Genomic DNA, 25,300 nt, shown 5'->3' on the forward strand with positions numbered 1-25,300 from the left:
GTGATTTAGCATAGCACGTGCAACATGTGTTGCTGGAGAACTTGTGAGTGAGTGAGTTAATGTCTTATGAACAGCCCCGGACTTCTCAGACTCTTTTAGCGACTTACCGCTCAGAGGGAACTCATTCAGTGTCTCCTCTGGCAGCAGCACAGCGTCTCTCCCTCTCCTCTCTCGCCGTGCGCACACGGGAGTTGGTTTTCGGCAAAAGAGTTTGTCATAAACCTTTGGTAATGTAAACCTATGTGACGCTAGGGGCTCCACAAAAAAACTCCATATGTGAATGTGTGACAGTTGTGGTATCATAGCAGCCTGTCACAGGTTACAGCGTGATGATTAGAGGAGAAATGGCAGAGCATAAAGGTCCAGGTGGAAAAAACACAACTCAGTCATTTAGGATTTTGCTAAAAGAAGGAAATTACCTTTTGATATAGATCCCAGGGGACATTTTGCACCCTAGAGTACTGGGTTTTAATTTTGAGTTTTGAGATCTGCATTCTGCACAATAAATGCTCTAAAAAATCACAATAAATGCTCTAAAAAATACATTATATCTTTGCTTTTGTTGTTGTTGTTGTTGTTTTTTTTAGCAATTTAGCTTTGTTAAGGGACTACAAAACCCATTCAGAAACACTTCTATTATAACTTTTACACTTAAATTTATACCGCAATATATACCGTTACCGTGAAGGGATTCGATTTATACCGTGATATAAATTTTAGGTCATACCGCCCAGCCCTATATGAGACCATGACCGACAATATAGACGTGTATGGGCATATGGCTGACAATATAAACTTATATGAGCCAATGAAGGGGAACCTGGAAGGGGAATACGAGGTCATATAGAGGAAGAGCCAATTCAGGGTAAGAAATAACCAAATAATTGGCAATAGATTCAGGTAAAACCTTGCTGTTACCGAACCCATACTAACAATCGACTGATTAACATATGTGGGTTATTTATACCATGGGGCAATTAGGAGGAAAAGGAGGAAAAGAGGGAAGTGAACTGAACTAAACAATGTCCCTTACAACACACAGATAGGTGCAGAGCATGGCCAGCAGTTGGAGATCCCCGTATCCAAAGCAGCAGAATCCAAGAGTGCCCAGACCACCCCAACCCATCTCCCAGGCTGACCAACCGACACCCATTCCCGTATGTGCCCCAAGGAGGAGCCCCCATTGAAGCCCATTGGTACCAGTACGCGCCGATGACCTCGCCAGGAACCTATGTGCCACCGCGTATGCAGCCGCCATTGACGAACATCCTGAACTGGACTCCCATCAACCCCTTCAACCCCGCTGACAACGCACACCTGTGCCACAAAGACCATTGTCCCGAGCCACCAGAGTCCTGTTGCAACGCCAATGTAACGTGTGGCCTGAGGCGGTGGAAAGACATCTCTGCGAGCTGCAAAACGAGACGCCCACCACTGAGAGATACAAGCAGCTCGTGGACGACCTGCACACCCACCTCTATGATGTTCCTGCAAAATTCTACTGTCGACTACTGTGCAGCCTCCCTCTAGAGCTGCGACACAGCCTGCGCAAGCTGCGCCATTACACGTACAAACGCAGGATAGTGGAAAATCGCTGGGGACTGAAGGAGCAGCATGAACAGGATCAACAGGAGAAGATCAACCTGCGTGCTCAGGTTCGCAACCTGACAGGAGACAACCAAAACCTGCGAAAGCAGCTGGCAACCTGTCGGGAGTTGAAGCTTGAGATCGCGTTACTGAAGGATCAAGTTGCAGCTTACCGCCGTCTGCGTATGGCCGGGACGTCGGCCTATGTTTCCACTGACTCTACTAACCAGTGACTGTGCTATATCAAAAGTTGCAGGATTACTAGGGCGTTCCACTCACTGTAATCATTCTATAATTATGTATACACTGGAGTGATGATGTATCCCACTGTGACTTATCTTGTGTGTTGCACTACTCAACAATCACCTTTCTAGGTTTTAGATTAAACACTGTAACAGAGTGATATTACACATTGAGTGCCTTACCCTTGTTGTGCCTATACCAAGCTGTAATCAGTAGAATGTAGTGTGTTTGATGTTTGGCAAATCGCTTGGGTAGAGTGGAACTTTGCAGTCCCAGAGGAGGGAATATATATTTTTTCCCTCTGTTAAGCTTGCTGATTCATGAAGATTGTAGTATGGGATCTTCTGGTCCCAAAGGGGGGAATATATATTTTCCTCCCTCACTATTTAGTGGGACTTGTTAGCCCCAAAGGGGGAATGTAGTGTAATATTTACTGAAGTGTTTATATTCTACCTTTAAGTTGACTTTTAAAGATATGTGTTGAAGCAATGTACTCTGTGCACTGACAAGACACACACTAGTTTATTATTTCATGTATTCCTATGACACACACATACACTCATTGAGCACTTAAGCATTGTGGTGGAGAAGTACCTAGGATTAAAAATAGCATGAGGATGGGCTCAGAAACACTGGTGGAAAGTTAGGGGAATTCCAGCTTGTCCTGATATGACTCTGGTAAGAGGAGGCGGTCTTAGACTGCCCAGAAAAGCATTACACGGTGAAATTGGCTCCAAGGGAGAAAAGGAGAGAGGGGATACTATTATGTACGAGTGCAAGTAAAGAGGCGGCCATCAGGGGGAGACAGGAGAAGTGTGACGCCGTTATGTTTCAGCTCCAAGGGGGAAGGATTAAAGAAAAAGTGGAAACTCAGCAGAAATGTGACACCGTTACGATCAGAGCCAAGTGGGAAGGATTAAGAAAAAGACGAAATCTTCACAATAAAAGCGAGTGCACAGACAGAGACATTCCAGTCCTGCTCCGGAGCTTGACTCATTGAGTTGTGATGTGTTTGTTGCCTGCAAGCACATTAAACTCAGTTGCATCTGATTCTACGTGTCTCCAGTGATTTTTTTTTTTTTACCTCTGAGTATTCGAGTTTTTTTGATATCTAATAGAAAACAACGAAAGTCCGTTCGAGAAGAAAAGAACGAGGTCGCGAGCTTTCTGGCCCAGCTCCAGACCTTTAAATTTATGTTTCTACACATGTAAACGTACTGACTGGTTTTGGAAGTCATAACCTAGTCACCTTGCTAAAAATAAACTAGCTAATAGATTGTAGACACAATATGGAGCACCTGCCTGTGTGAGTTTGGGAAGAAAGCAACAACAACTTACCAGAGCCAAAATATGACATACCTTTAACTCGTACATATTTCTTTTTGAGGTGAGGAGGTACTGAAAGAGAACCCGTGCAGAAAGGCTGTATTTGTCATCCGGAACATGAATAACTGTCACACTGGCCACCTGGAAGAGGAAAGACAGCATAATGAGTTTCTTTAACTTTGAAATATTCAATTACTTTTCTTCAAGTCTCTCCTTTATACGCTCAGGGTTTTTTTATCTGTATCTGTAGTGAAAATACAGAGATGAAACTGAGTCTGGTCATCTGACTCAAAAACAAACAGCAAGTTAGAGCTGCTGCGCAGTGGTGTATAGGGCCCGTGCATTTTGAGGAGAAAAAGAACAAGGAGGAGGAAGAGAAGGAGATGAAAAAGAGGAGGAGAAGAAAAATGAGAAACACAGGAGGGTCAATCAGCAGAACTGTCCAGATCATAACTATTTTTAACTTCTTAAAGGTCCAATGTGTAGGATTTATGGGGATATTATTTAACCTTTATTTAACCAGATAAAACCAATTGAGATCAAATCTCTTTTACAATGGTGACCTGGCCAAGAGGCGGAAGCGTTAAACGTCGGAGAGCAACAAATGAAAAGAAACACACATATACAAACCACAGTCAAAGGAGATGTGATAAAGAGGAAAAAGACTACCATCAACAAGCACAAGGAATGATCACATAAAAAGACAAAAACAATAAAAGACAGCAGCAGACGATCAAAGCAAACTAAATACCATGGCAAGAGCAAACAGTGGTCAAAAGCTCAGCAGTATTTTGCTTAAAGCTCTCCAAAGAGACTAGAGAGGCCAACTTGAGTCGCGTTTGGAGGTCATTCCATGACCAAGGGCCAAAATAGGACAGACTCCTACGACCAGCCTCAGTCCGTACTGAGGGCACGATGCAACGCAACCAGGTGCTGGATCTGAGGTTGTGGGAGTCTTGAGCCAGGACAAATTTCGATTTATATATTATATATTGGCAGAAATGGCAAATAATATAATAAGCATGTTTTCTTTAGCGTATAATCACCTGAGAATAAGTCCATTAAATTCAATTCAATTTTATTTATAAAGCCCAGTATCACAAATCACAATTTGCCTTACAGCATACAACATCCATTTGTTCTTTGGACCCTCACAGCACATAAGGACCCAAAAAAAAAAAAACCTTTGTCGGGGAAAAACATGGTAAAAACCTCAGGAAGGGCAACCGAGGAGGGATCCCTCTTCCAGGACGGACAGACGTGCCATAGATGTCATTCAGAACAGATCAACATAATAAATTTAAAAATTGACATTGCGATTTTTTTGCCCCCAGTGATATATATTGCGATTTATATATTTTGGGATGAACTATTTTCCATCAGATGACTTCAGTAGCTCTACTTGGTGAGAATTAATCATTCTGGAATTATTAGGCTGATATTGCTTTGAATGCAACAGCATAAAATGTGCTAAAAAATAGGCATTTGTTCAGTGAAACCACCATCTCTTTAATATGTGAATAGTTTTAAAGACCACACCACTCCTCTTGCTGATTTAGGAGACATGTTAGAACATCAGTCAAGTGATATTGTTTAATCAAAAATCAAATTATCTGAAACATTATGTTAATCAATACATGTTGTTCATCTGGGCTCGAGAAGCAGATGGATCCAGGACCAGTACATTTACAAAAAAAATCTTTATTATGAAATAAACCATGAGTGACATCATAAACTGTTAACATTTTAATCAAATGTATATTGTTCATTGCTAAAATAATATTGAACAATAACCTTTTTGAAAATAAAAAAATGGTATCATCATTCTAACAAAATGACACATGTAAAAAACACAGCTTCAAACCACTCCCACATCTTAAGTATAAAAATAAGCAGTCATAAACCACCATGGTTTATTCTCTCCCCTTCTTCACTAATTTTTCAGCTACAGTTTTCACTTTGCGAGAGAGCCGCCTGCTTTTTCCCCCAAGCTGGAAACGTGGTGTGTGGTCCTCAGCTGATTGATTGATTGATTGCGTGGGCCTCGGTGTCTGAGAAAGTGCCTGTCTCGCAGTCGCATTGCCAGGTAGGTCTACCTTTATTCTAGTAAATCCAACACCTTTATTCTTTATTCCACTAAATTAGACATCTTTTGTTGGTCAGTCATTAAAACGAGTTTTACGCGCATCACTCGGCAATTTCAACGTATGTGCTTAATTTAATTAGGGCAAGCCACATGTCGCAAGCCCCGCGATGTAAATATTGCACACATGTGCATTACAATAGCGATGCTTAAAAGTTGTATCGTTCAGGCCTAACAGTAGCCCAGAACAGACAAACCAAACACCGGCATGGCACTGACATTTTAATGTAAAAATGCTTTATCCAGTATTTTTACTAGTTTAAATCACCTGGTCTGTTTGATTTGGAGAGGAAGAGACCTCTGTGGATAATTCAGGTCCAAGTAAAAACTTCCTAAACATCTGGATTAGAAAAAAAAAGGTGGACACACATTGGTGGTTGTTCATCCAAACAGCGTCAGAGAAACACTGATTTGTAACATGAAACTGCTTCATGCATTGTTTTTAGTGTTTTAAATCATCTGGTCTGTTTGTATTTAAGAGGAGTAGAACTATGTGGATAATTCAGCTTAAGGTAAAATACTCACTGAAGGAATTCTAACTTGGAAGAGTTTTCGCTGGTTTCAATCTGCAATCGTCACCACCAAATCCCCCTGAATCTTACACACTGGACCTTTAAATTAAAAATATCTTTGTTTTTTTTTGTTTTTTTTTGTTTTTTATTTAAATGTTCCCTCTTGGCAACCTTATACACAGACATAGTGTCAATTTCCATTTGTATGCAGATGATAGTCAGAATTATTTAAGTTATGATCCAACAAATAACTACCAAAACACTGTTAACCTGCTAAATTGCCTTCACAGATTTCCTGCAACTAATGCTGACAAGATAGAGACATCGATCATAGGACAAGATAGTGCAAACATTCAAATATCAAACAGTCTTGGTTCTCTGTCCCACTCAATAACTGCAGAAATCACTGTGTCATTTTTGATCAAACCCTCAGTTTAGACAAACATGTAAATTCAGTAGTTCAATCAGGCTTCCACCATCACAGAAATATCTCCAGATCAGATCATTCCTTTCTAACAAACATCTGGAAACTGTTATTCATGCATTCATAATTATCCAATTAGATATTCTAATTCCTTTCCCTCTGGCATCATTAAAGCTCATCCAAAACTGCTGCCAGAATCTTGACTCAGACTAAAAACATGACCACATCAAACCGTTCCTTGCCTCCCCACACTGGTTACCCCTGGCTTTTAGAATTGATTTTAATATTTCATTTATAACTTACAAAGCCCTGAGAGGCCTTGCTCCAAGTTATATAACAGATCTTTTATTGCCCTATGTTCCTTCTCGGACCCTGGGATCCTCAGATGCATCTTTTCTTGTTGTTCCTCAGTCCAGATTAATTCACAAAGGTGATAGAGCCTTTGCAGTTAGAGCAAAAAGACTTTGGAATGACCTGCCTGAGGAGATCAGGGCTGCAAACTCAGTCTCATCTTTTCAAAACCCACACGTTTAAAATTGCCTTTCAGTGATTTTATCTGCTTTATTAATGCATGTTTTACTCTGTTATGTGTTTTCTGTTTTCATTGCTTTTATCTGTTTTATTTGCTTTGTCTTTTATTTGGCTTTGTAAAGCACTTTGTGACTGTGTTTTGAAAGGTGCTTTATAAGTAAAGTTTATTATCATTAATAATTTATATTTATTCTACATCACTCAGAGCTTGAATTCACAACTTTAGATGCCAGGGGAAACGCATAATCTTGTTGAGCTATCTGCCGTCTATGGTGCCAGACTATAGTTGGGTTTCCATCCAAATGTAGCAAAAATTTTAACCGAATTTTCAGAAAAATTGCCAAAAGAAAATGCAAATTTCTGCACTTTTCCATCCACTACTGTTGCCAGTCAAACGTATGAAAATGTTCATTCATTATCTGTAACTGCTTATTCTGGAACAGGGTCGCGGGCGGCCGAAGCCTATCCCAGCTGTGAGAGGAGAGATACACCCTGGACAGGTCACCAGACTATCAAAGGACTGACACATAGACACAGACAACCATTCACGCTCACATTCACACCTACAGGCAATTTAGAGTCACCAATTAACCTGTCTTTGAACTATGGGAGGAAGCTGGAAAACCCGCAGAAAACCCACGCTGACACAGGAGGACCACACAAACTCCACACAGAAGAGCCCCAGATTTGAATCCAAAACCCTCTTGCTGTGAGGCAACAGTGCTAACCACTGCATCACTGTGCCGCCCAAAAGGAAAACAATACATGTATAATAACATAGAGCACACTGGACAATGGAAACAGAAAGTTTTGAACAACTAATTTATAGCTCTGTGTTCCTGGATGAGCTTTGCAGTTTGGGGTAAAAACAAAGTAATGTACTTCATAATTCCTGCCAGGTCAAAGTGTCTGAAAATGTCTGCTTAATTTGTGCAATATTTTAACGCTGCAAAGTTGTGGCATGTATGACTGATTTGTTATGACATTACAAAGTTTCCAACTGTAGACAGCTGCTCTAGCGCCACCATCAGGACTATTGGCCCACAGTTTCAGGTGAGGAAGCTTGGCATAGGACTGGAACTATGTGCAAAGTTAGTTTATTTTTATGCATAGGAAGGCAGATTAAATGCATAGGAATAAGAGAAGGAAGGAGAAGGCGAAGAAGAAGAAGAAGGACAAGAACAAGAAGAAGAAGAAGAAGAAGAAGAAGAAGAACATTGGCAAAAACAAGAAGGACCAGCAGCACAGTTCTGAAAATGTCTGAATGTGAGGTAGACTCACGATGTTGTACGAGTCTCTGGCGTCCGGCTCTGCCAGCGTCAGTACAACCACAAGAGGGTAGTGTTCCCTTGGCAACGGTCCAAAATCTCTGATCCCCTGGTCAGCAGGAATCTGTGTGTGATATTCCACTGTGTCTTCACTGCTGATACTGAGAGGGTGCAGTCAAAGAGGCTAATGTTTAATGATGTTTAACCGGCACGGAGAGCGCAGGAGAAATGCGCTGCCTGTGTGGACAGTCAAGCGCCTGCGAGCATACTCGCAGGACTTCTGCGGCACTAACGCATCTGGTGTGTCCAGGCCGTTATGTTAACAACGCTACATGAAGCAGATGAATGACTTTTTCTCTGCAGCGTGAAAACGGCAGCCACTTAAACCACTGACTGTGCACTCCGCCGCCAAGTGGGCAGGGGTGGTAATTGCAACCGGTCAAATGACCGACGGCCTTCATATTTTCCAGTCATTGTTGTAAAAAACCGGTCAATGACCAAGAATATCCAGTTAATGCGACCCCTGCAGCAGAGGCATGCATATAAAGAACATCACCATGATCAATCATGGGAAGAAAGGTAGCCATGACAAGTCTCTTTTTGGCAGTGAGATTAAAACAATGCTTGTTTCTAAAATAAAATCCTAGTTTAATCCTGAGTTTTTTGGCAAGATTATCCAAATGAATAGAAAAAGTAAGTTTTATCAAGCCAGACTCCAAGATATTTATAGGAAGCCACCTGTTCTATACACTTTCCATCAGTGGTGAAAATGTTAGGAACAGGAGGCTGGGAGTGGGATCTAGAGAAATGCATGACTTTTGTTTTACTAGCATTTAAAACCAGTTTAAGATTTTTAAAATCAGCCTGAATCGAGCTAAACAATTTTTGGAGGTGCTGAAAAGCGCAAGACAGAGAGGAGGCACAAGAATAAACAATTGTATCATCTGCATACAGATGAAAGTTAGATGAATCAGAATTTTGTATATCTGTGCCAATGTTGTTTATATAAATCGTGAACAAGATAGGCCCCAGAATAGACCCTTGGGGCACGCCCCGGGCAACTGACTTGGAAGATGACCTCTGACCATTGGCAAGGACTGTCTGTGACCTGTCAGTAAGATAATTTGCAAACCAACTAACAGAGTTGACACTCAAGCCAATATTATGGAGCCTATTGATTAAGATGGTGTGGTCCACAGTGTCAAACACCTTAGATAAATCAATAAACACTGCTGCGTAGTGTTTATTATTATCAAGACCCTGAATTATGTCGTTCAGCACCTTGGAGGCAGCAGTTATAGTGCTATGACCTGATCTAAAACCAGACTGAACAGAGCTAAGCTGACTGCTTTCTAATAAACTCCTTTAGCTGGTCATTCACCAGGGATTCCATAATTTTAGCAACCACTGAGAGTTTTGAAATAGGCCGATAGTTGTTCAGGTCAGAGGGACCCCCCCCCCCCCCCCCCCTTAAAAATGGGCAAAACATATGCCTCCTTCCAAGATTTGGGGATAGAATTAGTGGACAGGGATAAGTTGAAAATGTTAGCCAGGGGTTCAGCTATGAGTTCTGCTGAGAGTCTTAAAAAATAGGGATCAAGGCCATCTGGGCCTGGAGATTTCTTAGGGTCAATTGCTTTTAAAGCCTTAAGGACAGATCAGTAGAAATATGTTCAACAGCAAAACCATAAAAACCTGGAGTCTCTTCAGCAGTGGGAGGGCTGGACAAGACACTGGATTTCAAATCGGGAAACAAGTGATGGAACAAATATCCAGCAGAAACAAAGTGTTCATTAAAAAGATCAACAATAGATTGCTTATCAGTTATTGGCTGAGAACAATGAATAATTTGTTGGGGGAGCGAAGCAGGGGCAGTAGGGTTAAGCGACTTAATTGTTTTCCAGAATTTAGAAGGGTTATTTAAGTTTTCAGATGTCAAGTTGAAATAATATTCAGATTTGAATTTCCTGATGGAAGCAGTACATTTATATTTGCATGGACATATACCACCAGGAGTAAAGGAGAAAATACCAACTGACCTTTAAAGGTATAAGGTGTAGGTATCAGCTTCTATTTAATTTTGGTATTTCACATGCTATAAGCCTATGTCATCAAGCATGTGATAGCCACGCAAAATATCGCAATACTATGCTGTATTGATTTTTCCCCCACCACAATCAGAAATACATATCGTCTATAACATTACAAGACAAAAAAAACCTTCCGCAGAATTCTACAGATTTTCATTTCGGATCACTGCTGAAAACAATTTAAAAATCTGCAGATTCTGTATGGGCATGCATATAGGGTTGAGACTCGTTAGGATTTTAACGATTCCGATTCCTTACCGATTCCTTCTCAACGGTCCGATTCCTTACCGATTCCTACATTATATTCATTATACTTGCTATACTTAAACAAGTATATAATAAACACAAATGCAATCATACAAATACAAAAACTTTATTCTAACTGTTGCACAGTACAATTAGATGAAAATACACATTTGTGTGTGGTGTGTATTTCAGATTTAGAGCTTGTATCATCTCCCTGAGAATATATAACAACAAAAAGTGATTCTCTTATTTCTACAGTAACACTATTACCTCAAATTAACCACAGCAATGTAATAAAAAATACTTACATGCATTCATGCTTGGGCACTGTTATTTACGTGACAACACCTGAACAGAACACACACACACACACTGGCTGTTTGTTTCTACCGCTCCCCTCGCTGGAAGTCTCGGACCTCCCGCCGCCCGCCTCCGCCTTGATTAAACGCTGAAAATAAAATAAAAGAGGGAGACAAGTTTTCCTATTTTATCTTATTTTGTTATATTTCTCCCTCTCCCCTTGCTGGAAGCAGACCTCCTGCTGCCCGCTCCCGTCTCAAACACGGAGGTCTCCCTCTCCACAGAGCACCCACAGCGCACGCCCGGCCTGTTAAATAGCCTGTAACCATAACAACTGTGTGACACAAACTCAGTGCTTTAGTAATTAAATAATGTTGGGCTCAGTCGAGTTTGGACAGAAATATGCGGCCCGTGCCGCACTCGTTTTTTTTTTTTTTTTTTACAATCTAGGAACCGTTTGCAGGAACCGTTACTCCAAATGTGATGGAACCGGTTCCGGAACCGGAACTTTGGACCCGGTTCCAAAAAAGAACTGGATCCGGATCCCAACCCTACATGCATATGAGTATCTGTTAGTACTGTAAAGGATACTGGAAGCTCTGGTAGTGGTGGTAGCGGAAGTGCAGGGCCTCCTGGAAATACTGGGAGGTGCTGAGCAGCAGGCCATGCTGGTGGGCCTGCAGCGCTCCCTGCAGGGCACTGACCTCACAGCCCCAGAAGCAGTTCAGGACACAGGGCTCCAGACAGCGGGGCCTCACTGACACACCATCTACAAGAGAGTGTTCGCTAATGTTATGATGGCCTGGATACATAAAGTAAAAGTACCACTCAGTGGTTGTATTGGATATATAGATGCTGCGACATTTGGAGGTAGGATTCATAACCCTGCATAAAAATAACTACACACATAGTTTATTGGTGATTGTCATATATTCACATGAATGCTTCCAACAGACGCAAAACTTGAAGGATATCTACACTGCTAAAAAAATTTAAGAGAACACTTAAATCACACATCAGGTCTTGATGAACAAATTATTCAAGTTGAAAGTCTTTACTGATGTACATTGTATAATTTGTTAAGAACAGAATGATGTAACAGTGGACAATGGAAAACAAAATCTTCAACCAACTGAGGGCTGGATTCAAAACCACACCAAAAATCAAGTAAAAAAATGAAATCACAGGCTGATCCAACTTTTATCAATTCTACCACAGCAACTCATAATGTGACTTAGTAGTGTGTGCATAGCTCCTGCATGCCTGTATGCTCTCCCGACAATGTCTGAGCATGCTCCTGATGTGACAGTGGATGGTGTCCTGGAGGATCTCCTCCCAGATCTGGATGAGGGCATCAGTGAGCCCCTCGACAGTCTGTGACGATGTTGCCATCGCTACATATTGTCCCATGGGTGCTCAGTTGGAGTTAGGTGAGGAGAATGAGAGGGCCAGTCAATGGCATTAATGCCTTCATCATCCAGAAACTGTCTACACACTCTGGCCACATGAGGGTGGGCATTGTCCTGCATCAGGAGGAACCCAGGGCCCACTGCACCAGTGTAAGGTCTGACAACTGCTCTGAGGATTTCATCCCAGTACCTAACAGCAGTCAGAGTACCACTGGCTATGACATGGAGGTCTGTGCGACCCTCCAAGGATATGCTTCCCCAGACCATCACTGACCCACCGCCAAACCCGTCATGCTGGGTGATGTTACAGGCAGCATAACATTCACCACAGCGTCTCCAGACTCTTTCATGTCTGTCACATGTGCTCACTGTGAACCTGCTCTCATTTGTAAAGAGAACAGGGCACCAACCTGCCAATTATGGTGTTCTCTGGCCAATGCCAATCGAGCTGCACAGTGCACATCGGGCCCGCATGCCACCCTCATGGAGTCTTTTTCTGACAGTTTGGTCAGAAATATGCATGCCAGGAGCCTGCTTGAGGTCATTTTTTAGGGCTCAGGCAGTGCTCCTTCTGTTCCTCTTCACACAAAGGAGCAGATACCAGTCCTGCTGCTGGGTTGATGTTCTTCTACGGCCCAGTCCAGCTCTCCTTGTGTAATGGCTGCTCTCCTGGTATCTCCTCCATGCTCTTGTGTTGGGAGACACAGCAAACCTTGTGACCGCTCGTATGGATGTGCCATCCTGGAGGAGCTGGACTACCTGTGCAATCTGATTGACCTGCAGGTACTACCTCATGCTACCAGTAATGACAAGGACACTAGCAGAACACAAAACTCAAAAACAATCAGTCAGGAGGGATAAGGAGAGAGCAATTGTCTGTGGGCACCACATGTAAAACCATTCCCTTTTTTGGGGTTGTCTTGCTTTTGCCTCTCTATTGCACCTGTTGTCACTTCTTATTTGCACCAAGACAGGTGAAACTGATTCACAATCGCTTGTGCTTCCTAAATGGACAGACTGATATTCCTGAAGTTTAACTGACTTGGTGTTACACTGTGACCATTAAGTGATGCCTTAAGTTTTTTGAGCAGTGTGTACTCTGTACCAAGAAACTATACTGATTCAGGTACAGACATCCACACATAAGAGCTGTACAGCAACCACGGTGTGTTACCTGTAGTACCCTGGAACAGGAAGGGTTAATTGTCATTCTCTTGTATACATTTGTTAGAAAGAAGAAGCATTTAAGATCTCCAGACACTTTAAATTCAAGTCAGGCTATCTTTAATATTCCCAGTTACTGAGTTCTGTTGCTGATGGTGGCTGTACTCACCAGTGACAGATGCCGGCCCAGAGCCCATCTCCAGGATGAAGGGATTGGTCATCTGGACCATTTGCTTCTCAGGGGTTGGTAGGAGGGACTCTGTCTCATCTGCGCTGCGAAGGATCACTGGGACATCAAAGCCAAACCTGTAGGACAGGAGGCAGAGTCAACAAAGTGTGAAAGAGCACAAGGTACTACGCTATGTTATGCAAGGCTCTCTTTTCTATATCACACCACTTTCACTGATCTGCTTTGGCTGGGTGATGGGGAAAATGTTTTTCAAATCAAACTTCCACCCTGTTGACTCTTTATCCAATACCTCCTTTCTGAATAGATATCTCTAAAACTACTGGTTACATTATTGTGGAATTTGATGTGGATATTCATAGATTCTAAAATAGTTTTGTGTCCAACTGACCTCTAATCAATCACCTTGACTCGTACACAAGAAATCAAAAAACTGAATGCACAGACTGCAAAGAAATTTTGAGAAGCATATTCAGGAACCACGAGCCACTCCATGAGGTTTCGTCTTATATCAACCTTTAGCCAACTTGTCAACGATGATCTCATAATCGAACCATTTATTTGAGGGGTCTTCTCACTTGGCCTACTTCAGAATAAAACTTGTGGGATGCAATATGGCAAAGCGACTGTCAACAGACTTTACTGTAACAGCTCAAAAAAATGAATGGAAACAGATGAAGCCCACATTATATACAGCAGCTTGCCTATGGTAAAGTGGAGACCTAGTTTACACAAAGTAGTAAGTTAGTGCATAGGAATGTTTATGTGTTGCTTGGAAACAATACAGTCCAGCTGCAAATCTATTTGTCAAACAGAACCTGTTGTAGCTTCCTTACTGTTGATAAATGGAGCTTGTAGAACTGTTGTATAAAAGCAATATCACACTTAAAGTTGTACTGTACTGAATATCAGCATAGCTGTGATTACCTTTGGCACTTGGCCTACAGTGTCGTGCTTATGACTCAATCACAGCCATGCTCATATACAGTACAACAGCACTCCCTCTCACGTGATATTGCTTAAATATTTCCCTCAGGGGCGTAGGTGGCTTAGTGGTAGAGCAGACGCCCCATGTACAAGGCTGTTGCCGCAGCGGCCCGGGTTCGAGTCCAGCCTGTGGCCCTTTGCTGCATGTCATCCCCTCTCTCTCTCCCCCTTTCACACTTAACTGTCCTGTCCATTAAAGGCAAAAAATGCCCCAAAAAAATATCTTAAAAATAAATATTTCCCTCAGATGTAGAAATGTATAAGTATCAACTGCCATAAAATGGAAACAGTCCAGAAAAGTTCAAGTACCTCAAAACTGTGCGTAAGTACAGTACATGAGTAAATGCACTTAGTTATATTCCACCACTGTTAACCTAAATACATTTAACTGTTTTTCCAACTCTAGCCAATAAATGTTTAATGATAGCAGTTGTGAAGTGCACGTTTCAATGTTTCAATGATTAGATGGGCACTTATGGTGTAAATAAAATGTCAGACTACATTTTAAACAGCATCGAAATAGATAGAAATTTATATATTTTCTTAATTTGTAGTTTAAACGGTTTGAATCAGGGCGCGTGTATCTTAAAACAACTCACAATCATACCTGTGAATACATTTGGCCGACGTACGTTTGTGAACACTCCGATAGAAAGACTGCACTCTACAGCAGTGACAGCTGTAGCTGCTTCAAATGTTCTGGCAGTGTAACTATGTAACGTTTTTATAATGTCATGGTTACTACCGAGATGATAAAGTAGGCTACACGCCAAGTCGCAAAGATAAAACAATAAGGAAAAGTTGCCTAAATGGACAAAACTTGAGAGAGACGTGTGGGGGTAATGTGTGAAAACAACGTTCCAAACATGTTGCCAGGTCGGTGGCTACGCTAATGTGGCTAAACACTTACCAGCCCAGCACCATGGCGGCGGTAACAACGAAACACAAAGAAACCACACTAATGTAAAACAATGGGGAATACTCGTACAAGGTCACCAAGAAGACCGCTGCCATTTCATATGATGTTTGTCACGGAATAAGCCAAGTTATTTAAGAAATCTGCTGCGAAACATTCTCCATGACGGCCATGACAGGAAGTCAGAGAGGACTACGGTGGCCCAGAAGGTATATAAAGGAAAAAAATTACTTTTGTTTTTTTGTTAACACAAAGCAAGTTGAAAGTCACCAATATGCACTGCCATACATTTAGACGAAATCTAACGTCCGTGTGTTTAAACTAGTAACCTAAATACGTCACGCATGAGAAAACTGATATGTAACTACTTATATGAGTATTTCTTTAAGGAGGAATAATATGCAGGCCTATGTTTCTGTTTGTTTTTTCATTTTTATTTTGCACTTAACGATGTTATCATGTTTTCATGATGTCGGCAATACCTTTTGTTAGCTTCTTATTTATTTGAATCTGTACTTATATTTGTCTTAACGCAAGGAGTAGGCTACATGTCTGCTGTTATGGAAATTCCTATACCTTTCAATAAAGTTTGAAAAAACAAACTGCTTAGGCTATATGATGAACTTGTCTTCAAGATAAAAGTAAAAATAAGTTTGAAAGCTGGTAGCAAGCTACAGTATAGCTATAGTAAGTAGTGGTTAACTACTGTATATATATACTTTGTATTTTATTTTGTAAGTCCCTCATTCTTGCTCGTGCATACGAGTTTATTTTGAAAGTATGAATAGGAAATTTACTTTGTTGTCATTAACTTGACATTATGGAGCAGCTGAGATTGCCGTCATAGCTCGTAGCGTTCATTGAATATTTCAGCAGTTATCACTTAAAACCCGTAGGCCTAATTAATCGGGGAGTGTAGGCCTACACGGGCAGGAGAGCAGGGGGGTTATGTTTAGTTGAAGCAATCCGGGTGAACATTTTTACATCTTTAGCTATAATGTTTGGGAATATTGTCGGGGTCAGGTCAGCTCGACATACAGATGTTATCAACTGGGGAGAAAAAACCCGTTAATCTGGTTTAATAGTCTGACGGTAGGGATATTGTTGTGATTTTTTGTAACGCTATCTCCATGTTTTGAGTCTAATTTGCGGCGAAATCATGAGCATCATGAAGGAAAAACCGGCTATCCGCCAGCAGAGCTCAGAGAATAACTCTGTCAGCAGTAGTGAATGGGATATGGCAAATGATGTATTTGTGTCCGGCTACGACGACAATCCGATGGGAGATGGTGTTGCTGCTGCGGACAGGAGCCCAGAGCAACCCGGCTTGGACAGACACCTGCCGCTGTTATCCCAGGATGGCATGATGCTGGGCCTGGCTGGGGAGGAATATTCGGGCACATCGTATCTGGACATCGACCCAGAGTACACCGAAAGTGACGGGAATGTCACAACCAAGAGGCGCATACGGTCCAATAGCTCCAGGCACCGCGGTGAGATCGTTACGGAGCTGGGACCAGAGGAGGTCCGTTGGTTTTACAAAGAGGACAAGCGGACGTGGAAGCCATTCGTCGGACATGACTCTTTAAAAATCGAGACTGTCTATCGGAGATTCTGTGAGCAGAACCCCGACAAGGTCAAACGCCTCGTCGATCCCAGCGAGGCCGAGGGGAAGGAGGCAGCCAGTTCTGGTGAGATCCAGCCGGAGAGTGGAGCGGTGGACGGTGGAAGTGTCCGGGTGGAGTCGGTGGTGCAGCAGGGCGGAGGGCAGCAGCACTCGGTGTCGGAGGACATGAGGGACCTGGACGACATCAGCGTGGAAGCAGTGTGTGTCAGAGGAGGGCTCTATGAAGTGGATATCAGGGAGAAGGAATGCTACCCTGTTTACTGGAACCGTGAGCATGTCAATTAATTTATGTCCATAATGATAAAGCTCTTACAGTGCAGGCTACTGCTACCATCTGATTACCTCTAGGTAGTCTGAGCACCACCAGCCTTAAGTTAGGCTTCTTTTTTTCTTTTTTCTTTTTTTTTTTTTGAACCCGATTTCCTTTCTTGGGGGAAGACATGACAGTGAACCTTTGTGCTCCAGTAGCATAAATAGTCACTCACTCGGCTCTAGCTTCTTTTTGAGACAAATCTTAGTGCGAGGCAGACTAAACCATTTTGTGCCTTTGAGGAGTGACAGGGGCCTCAGAGATGCCCCCCCCCCCCCCCCCCCCCATATTTATATAGATATAGATATAGATATAGATATAGATATAGATATTCAACTATTCATACCATGACTGCAATATAGGCTACTCTTACGGACTATAATTAGACAATTAGTCGGTTCATCAGTTGTTTATTTTATTTTTTTTACTTGGAAAGAAATGTGGTAAAACACTACAGTTACATACTGATGATTGTTGCAATTTTAAAATATCACTCTGCTAACTTTGTTAGCAATGGGGTTTTTTTTTCATTACATTGTTGTAATCAACTAAAAGCTATTTTCATTATCAATTAATCTATTATTAATGTGAACGCTGTGACAGTAGCAGCATTGCATTCTTGTCATCTTCTCCTGTTCTGCTAAATACTTCTGTGTACTTTCAGCTCAGAAACCATTCAAATATCAAAATGTTCAGCAAGTTAATGACAGTGGTGCTTTAATTCACTTATTATCATTATTTTTTTAGCTTTTTAAACTTCATAAGATGTTAATTTTTTTTTTTCAACACATGATTCCTCAGTTTATGTTTTGACATCATTCCCATGATGCACAGATAGAGTTCTCCAATTGAAGTGTTACTTAATCCTAATAGGCACAATAACCACACCATGTGGTAACTTATAACTCAGGTTTACTCGTGGCTCAGTGGGCAGGGTACATACATACAGGAGGACCACATGTCTATCTAATCTGGTGCAATCACAATTATAGTACATAGCACCTAGTATAGTTCCTGTGAATATCAATCAATCAATCAATTTTATTTATAAAGGCCAATATCACAAATTACAGTTTGCCTCACAGGGCTTTACAGCATACGATATCCCTGTGTCCTTAGGACCCTCACAGCGGATAAGGAAAAACTCCCCCAAAAAAACCCCTTTAACGGGGAAAAATACGGTAGAAACCTCAGGAAGAGCAACTGAGGAGGGATCCCTCTTCCAGGACGGACAGACGTGCAATAGATGTCGTACAAAACAGATCAGCATAATAAATTAACAGTAATCCGTATGACATGTATATCACACATATCACTGCATCCCCCCTCTTTAGCTGGGATGTCCCACTGACTTCAACCTATGTAAATAAAACATTCTTGACAGAACTGCAAGCAATAACAACATACATTTTCATAGCACCCTTATTCAGAATTGTGCAGAATATAACGTCTGCTCACATTAGCGTAAAACACCATTAGATATCAATCAATTAGTGTATTTCTTGTAATAGACTCTTTCACAACATAGGAACGTCAATCTCACAACAAAACAATAAACTTATTCAGAGTCCTTCTGTGTGTGTGTCACTGCGTGTGATTGTCTCTAATCATAGTCCTTGTAGTGAGCTGGTTTAGCAACCGCTCTTCCAGATCTCGTGTGTATTATCTTAGGACTAGTGGATTCTTCTGTGTTGGTGTTTGTTTCACAGGTTTGAGTGGAATGTGTTCCTGCTCCATGAGATTCATTCTGAGGTTGTGGTTCTGTGAAGCGGGTCCTTGCACTCCTTAGTGCATGAGGGTAGTGTATTTCACGCAGATGGCTCCTGCCACGTCTGATTTTGTTTCCATTTGGTATTTGTACGATGTAGCTCCTTGGCTCATCGCACTTCTGTATGATGGTGGCTGGGTAGCAAGTCCCTCTTTCCTTGTTTAGGACTCACACTCTGTCCAGGACTGAGTGGAGGTAGTTCCCTGCCGCTGCTGCGGTCATGATGCTCCTGTCTGCTGTTCTTTGCTCCAGGTGGAGGCAGTGTTCCTCCTTTCCTAGTTTCTCCTTGACCCGGCAGCAGGGTGGTGACTGGCCTTCCAAAGATTAGTTCTGCAGGTGATGGTAGTTTACTGTCGATGGGTTTTGCTCTGACCTGTAGTAAAGCTATGTGTATGTCACCTCCTTGTTTCAGGGTTTTCTTCACGATGGATTTGATGTGTCGCACATGCCTCTCAATGAATCCGTTGCTCTTTGGGTATTGGGGTGAGCTTGTCACGTGCCTGATTCCCCAGTCCGCTGTGAACTTTTGGAACGCTTGCCCTGTGTACTGGGGTCCATTGTCCGTAAGTATCTCATCAGGCCGTCCGAAAAGAGACATGTACATTTGCATTTTTTGTGCAACTGCCTGGCTAGACACAGGCATGGGCATTTCATCCAGTACAGGGAACTTGGAGTATCTGTCCACAGTCAGTAAGTACTGATGTCCATTAATCTCAAATAGACCAGAAGCTAGAGACTGCCATGGTTTTGATGGTGTAATGTGTGGGTTGAGAGGTTCTTTTGGATTTTCATCCTGATGTTCCACACGTGCTACATGACCTGCAGACTCTTTCGATGTCGTCGTTCATTCTGATCCAGTAGACACTTTCTCGCGCTAGTCGCCGTGTTTTCTCAATGCCTTGGTGTCCTACATGTAGCTGTTCCAGTATAGAGTCAGTCATGGAGTCCGGGATAAGCACCTGTCTGCCTTTGAATATGACTCCTGCTTCAATTGCAAGCTCATCTCTGAATGACCAATATGCACGCAGTTGTCTTGGCAGAACTTTGATGTTGTCTGGCCATCCCTGGTGGATCAGCTCTTTCAGTGCATTGAGTTTGGGATTGATGGCGGTTTCTGTGCGGAGAGTGTCCTGTTTCTCGGGAGAGAAGTTTATGATTGTAACAGTGTGCATCTTTGGATCCTCGATTTCTGTCTATTCCGTCGATATGCTCATCCAGCTCGATGTTGCTGTTGTTCTCAGGATTCGGTAATCGACTGAGAGTGTCTGCCAGGACCATATGGGTTCCTGGTCGATACATGACCTCGTAGTTGTATCCTTGTGTTTTTAGCAGCATGCACTGTAGCTGTGGTGGAGCGTGTAGTGGCTTTGTGCATATGGTCACAAGTGGTTTGTGGTCTGTTACCACAGTAAATTACTTCCCATACAGGTAGGTATGGTATCGCTGCATCCCATAGACTATGGCAAGCATTTCACGCTCTATGTTGTTGTACCTAGATTGGCAGTCATCCAGTGTCTTTGAGCCAAAGGCTATGGGTCTGTTGTTCTGCACCAAAGCCACGCCCAGTCCCTTCTGTGACACGTCCACCTCCAGTGTCAGGGGTGTGCTTGGATCATAGTATTTTAGACAGTCATGTTCAGTGATTATTGATTTCAGGTCCTCAAAGCTCTTTTGATGGTCAGAGTCCCACATCCAAGGCACGTCACTTTTCAGCAACGCCCTCAGCGTGTGTGCTTTGTCTGCGAACTTTGGGATGTAGGATGACAGATAGGTTAGCAGCCCCAGGAATCTGCTCAGCTCATCTTTGTTTTGGGGTGTCGGCATTTTTTGGATGACCCTGATTTTAGCTGGGTCTGGTTTGATGCCTTTGTCTGTGTACAGGTTGCCAAAGAATGAGATTCTTGTCTGTTTTATTGTGCACTTTTCACTGTTGAACACAATACATGTCTTGGCTGCTCTCTCCATCAGGTTGATCAGGTTCCTGTCCTGTTCTTCTTCACTGGCTCCATAGATTGCAGTATCATCGGCTATGCTGACAACACCGTCGAGCCCCCCCAGGATTTGGTCCATCTTGGCCTGGAAGAGATCTTAGGAGACACTTAGTCCAAATGGCAGACGTTTCCAGCAGTACCTGCCAAATGGAGTTCGGAATGTTGTTAACAGTTGTGACTCCTCATCGAGGTGTATTGACCAGTATCCAGCTTTTCCATCTATAGTTTGCTGAATATTTTTGCATTTGCAAACTTTGGGTTCAGTTCCTCCACAGTTAGAATTTTGTGTGGGCACCTCTTAAGGCTGGCGTTTAGCTTTTGGGGATCTAGGCATATACGAAGGGAACAGTCTTTCTTTGTACTTAATGCTAGACTTGAGCACCAATCTGTGTGCTGTTCCACTTTCCTTAACACATCTTGTTCGACTAGGTTGTTCAGTTCATCCTTTAGCTTATCTTTGACGTGGATGCTGCACTTGCATGGTGGGTCTATGAATGGTTCAGCATCCTTTTTCAGTACGAGATTGGCCTCCCCAAGTTACCAATTTTGTCAAACTGGTCTGGGTATGCTCTCTTTAGGTCTGCACTGTTAGTTATGTTCATTTTAGTTTTTGTCTTTGTCTGTTTTGTTTTTTTCTGGCTTACGTTTCCATTCTCAGTTACTGCATCAGCGCTCGACAGTGCGAGCGTTTCACTCGCATTTGCGACTAAAAATAGGTGTGTGCGAATTGTAAAAAATATTTAGGGGCACATGTGCACATAAAAAAATCAGCCAAAGCAGCCTATATTTTTGCCAATAAAAAAAATATGATAATCTAACCGCAAATGTTGGAGGAACTCCAGCCGCCTTCCCTCTTCCCCCTTCCCCGTGTGACATGGTTATGGGCGGTTTTCCAAGCCACTGTCAGCACAATGAATAGTCCCACTGTTGGCAGCGTGGAAATAAGTCAAAGTGTGGAGGAGACGGATTGGGTTAAGCGGCGGACCTCCGGGGAAGCCTGCTCCGTTCTCCCCGCAGTTAGAGACCGTTCTCCACGGCCAGGCTGTCGGCTGGGTGGAAATAAGTCAAAGTGTGGCGGAGACGAGGGACCGGGAAAAGCGGCGGACCTCCGGGGAAGGCTACTCAGTTCTCCCCGCAGTTAGGGACCGTTCTCCACGGCCTAGCTGTCGGCTGGGTGGGAATAAGTCAAAGTGTGGCGGAGAAGAGGGACCGGGAAAAGCGGCGGACCTCTGGGGAAGCCTGCTCCGTTCTCCCCGCAGTTAGGGACCATTCGCCACGGTACCGCTGCTGGGCAGGGTGGAAATAAGTCCTGCAGAGTTTCAGAGGACCTGGAGAATGTTTTAGGATAGTAATAACATTATATAAGATAATCATATTGCAAAGATAATATATATAAGATAATAACATTAAAGACAAAATTAAATTGCAATACTTTTTCAAAACTTGATCATTTTACCTTTCTGTACATTTTGTATACAAATTCATTAAATAATTTTGCTTGTAAATGTCTATTTGCATCACGTTTATTACAGAAAACACATTATTTGATCAATTTACATTGTTCCCCTAAAGTTCTTTGTGCGCTCCTTACTTTTTCAACTTAGGAGCACATGTGCTCCTTGGGAAAAAAGTTAGCGTCAAGCCCTGTGCATCCACGTTGACAGTCACTAGGTTTAACAGTTCACATGTTGGCAGACCAACTGCAGCTGGCCCTGGTACGTCCACAACATAGAACTTGGCATTAATCCAGTTGGGTTCATTGTACTGGCATGGAATGTCAATGGTGCCTAGGCAGGGGATGGCATGACCACTGTATGCAGATAGCCTCTTGTGGGTTTTTCTCAACCATCTCTGGGTGCATGCATTTTCACCGTACATCTGCTTGAAGGTACGTAATGAGAGTGTGTTGCCTGTGTCAGTCTTGAGACGTAGTGTGTGTCCACGACCAGGTAGGTCAGGTGGTTTCACCTTCAGGACAGTGTTTCGCTGATAGTGATGGAACATAACTGTTTTTGGTAGGTACTTTCATCCTCACTTTCTGTTTGCTGCTACTGTCTATAGCATGTATGCGAGCCCCACTCTGTTGCTTTTTATTTTTATGGGGTTGGCGTTTGTGCTGTCTGTTTTGTGGTGGGTGTCACTTACTTCCCTGGCTCTGGCTCTGACCAGGATGTTGCTGGCACTCTCGTTTGGACTTCCTGCAGCACCTTTCCCAGTGACCTTTTGCACCACAAGCATATGCAGGACATTGACGTGGTTTGTGACTTTTCCCACAGTTATGACATGTGCAGCCCCTATCCACAGCATGGATTTTCTCTTCGTGTTTTTTCTCTTCGACAGGCCAAGTTTGCCTAACTGTTCATTTCCTGCTGTCAGGGCTTCAGATTTCCTTCCTTCTGCCAGAACCTCTGCTAAGGAATATCCTTTTGGCTTGCTATAGAGATCATTCCTCAGAGCATTGTGGGGTGTGCTCGCAATAATAAGCTCAATCAGACACTCGTTAAGCTCTTCGTCTGAAAACTGACATTTCTGTGCTAATGTTCTGGCTCTACTCACAAAATCATCTATATTCTCATCTGGTTTCTGCCTGTGTTGCATCAGGTGGAGTCTATGAATTCTGAAGTTCACGTTTAACTTTAACTGGTTTTCAAAGAATTCCCATAGTTTAGCAGGCTTTTTCTTACCGTCATCATCACTGAGACCACTGGCATTCAGTCTTTTTAATCCTTCATCTCCAATTCCATGACATATTTTCCTTGCTTGTTTAGCTGCATCTGTTATTTCCTCATCTTCTAAGTACAGAGACATCTTCTGTTTAAATAGTGAGATAGCCTCACCCAGATCCGGATCGGACCAGTTCATCGTCGGTAGATGCGAAGTCATGACGTCGTGTTGGTAGCTAGCTTAGCAGCTAACAGCTCTGGCGCACTCCTACTTGCATGATGACAGTAATTATCCACAGACAATCTTTTTAGTCTATCTTCATTCTTCATAGAGAGTTCTTTACCGCTGCCACCATGAAGTGTGTCTTAATCATAATAGGCACAATAACCACACCATGTGGTAACTTGTATAACTCAGGTTTACTCGTGGTTCAGTGGGCAGGTTACATACATACAGGAGGACCACATGTCAGACTCCTATCTAATCTGGTGCAACCACAATTATAGTCCGGGTAGTACATAGCACCTAATAGAGTTCCTGTGAATATACATCACACATATCACTGCACCAATGGACAACGTGCCACAAACTCAAAGTACTCAAAGTAGTGTAAAGTATTTTATGTACTGGAGGTGAATTTGCATTTGGTAGGATAGCAAAGGTATGACCTGCCCTACTTTGACTTATTTTGCCTCTGATTGACTTACCCTGACATCCATACCCTAACCAATCTCACTCCTCTTACCTAAACCTAGCCAACCAACAAAAGCAACAACCAGGCAATCAGTGAGGCTCTACACTAAAATGAGAGTGCTGTTGTTTAAAGAAACAGTGTTTTCTTTCTAAATTAATTAACAAACCACTAAGTTAATCACACATTCACTCTGCTTGGTGCTCTGCTGCTCCATCTCTCCAGACTGAATGCCCAGAGCACATTCTGCTGCCCCAAAAGTGTGGTGTTCTGAATAATCAAATCGGGCATTGTAACAGTGCTCCAAATTAATGAATGCTTTAATTTGTGCCGGTGTGCTCCAGCACTCGGAGCAAGTATTTATGAATACACCCAGAGAGCTGTGCAGGACAGAGTCCTTGAAACCTGGAAATGGGATAGCATTTTAGCACTCTCGGTTCCATTGTCTTTAAGTCAGGAAGGTTTTTGAATGGGTTTTTGGGTAGGTACCTAAAATAAGGTCTGTGGTTAACACAAGCTAAGAAGGCTTTCACATTTTGTTCTACGACACAAGCGTGTCAGTAAATACCCCACTCGCGAATTCATAAATGTTTTAGGTGTCTTAAAATAATTAGTTGCTAACAAGTGGCTAAATGAGACTACATAATGTCATCACGCTGAACATGGCTTTACAGCGTCGTTGTGGTGGCAACATTAAGTCATGCAATGGCAGTGCAGTTTGTTCATGGCCTAACGTTAAATTTTTATTTTTGGCAACTGTGTTTATGCTTCCAAAAAAAAAAAAAAAAAGCTGTTCATTTGGGAAGTTTAGCTTGCTGAGTAAAACCTGTGAGTTTGATAAACTTTTGTTTGCCACTGAGTTTATTTTCTGCAATATTCCTGTCAAATGGGAAAGTGTCGTTGGCTTTTTGAAAAG

The 25,300-nt window shown here is 42.5% G+C and overlaps 2 protein-coding genes across 5 annotated transcripts in view; one reads left to right on the forward strand and one right to left on the reverse strand.

The window, feature by feature from the left end:
- Positions 1 to 15,536, reverse strand: part of cgrrf1 (cell growth regulator with ring finger domain 1) — a 31,614-nt gene extending 16,078 nt beyond the window's left edge. Inside the window, exons 1-5 of one of the 2 annotated variants that reach the window (XM_050058878.1) lie at positions 15,406 to 15,536; positions 13,413 to 13,549; positions 11,262 to 11,439; positions 8,048 to 8,195; positions 3,190 to 3,297 (exon numbers count right to left, since the gene is read on the reverse strand). In XM_050058878.1, the coding sequence (XP_049914835.1) occupies positions 3,190 to 3,297; positions 8,048 to 8,195; positions 11,262 to 11,439; positions 13,413 to 13,549; positions 15,406 to 15,431 (597 nt within the window). In that variant the 5' untranslated portion in view covers positions 15,432 to 15,536. Of the gene's footprint in view, positions 1 to 3,189; positions 3,298 to 8,047; positions 8,196 to 11,261; positions 11,440 to 13,412; positions 13,550 to 15,327 lie in introns of both variants that reach the window. The other variant, XM_050058877.1, reaches the window with a different exon arrangement.
- Positions 15,537 to 16,087: 551 nt separating this feature from the next.
- ddhd1b (DDHD domain containing 1b) overlaps positions 16,088 to 25,300 on the forward strand; it is a 94,770-nt gene continuing 85,557 nt past the window's right edge. For all 3 annotated transcript variants that reach the window (XM_050058850.1, XM_050058854.1, XM_050058851.1), the window contains exon 1: positions 16,088 to 17,228. In XM_050058850.1, the coding sequence (XP_049914807.1) occupies positions 16,493 to 17,228 (736 nt within the window). In that variant the 5' untranslated portion in view covers positions 16,088 to 16,492. The remainder of the gene's footprint in view (positions 17,229 to 25,300) is intronic.

Source organism: Epinephelus moara, chromosome 12, assembly GCF_006386435.1.
Source record: "Epinephelus moara isolate mb chromosome 12, YSFRI_EMoa_1.0, whole genome shotgun sequence".
NCBI lineage: Eukaryota > Metazoa > Chordata > Actinopteri > Perciformes > Serranidae > Epinephelus > Epinephelus moara.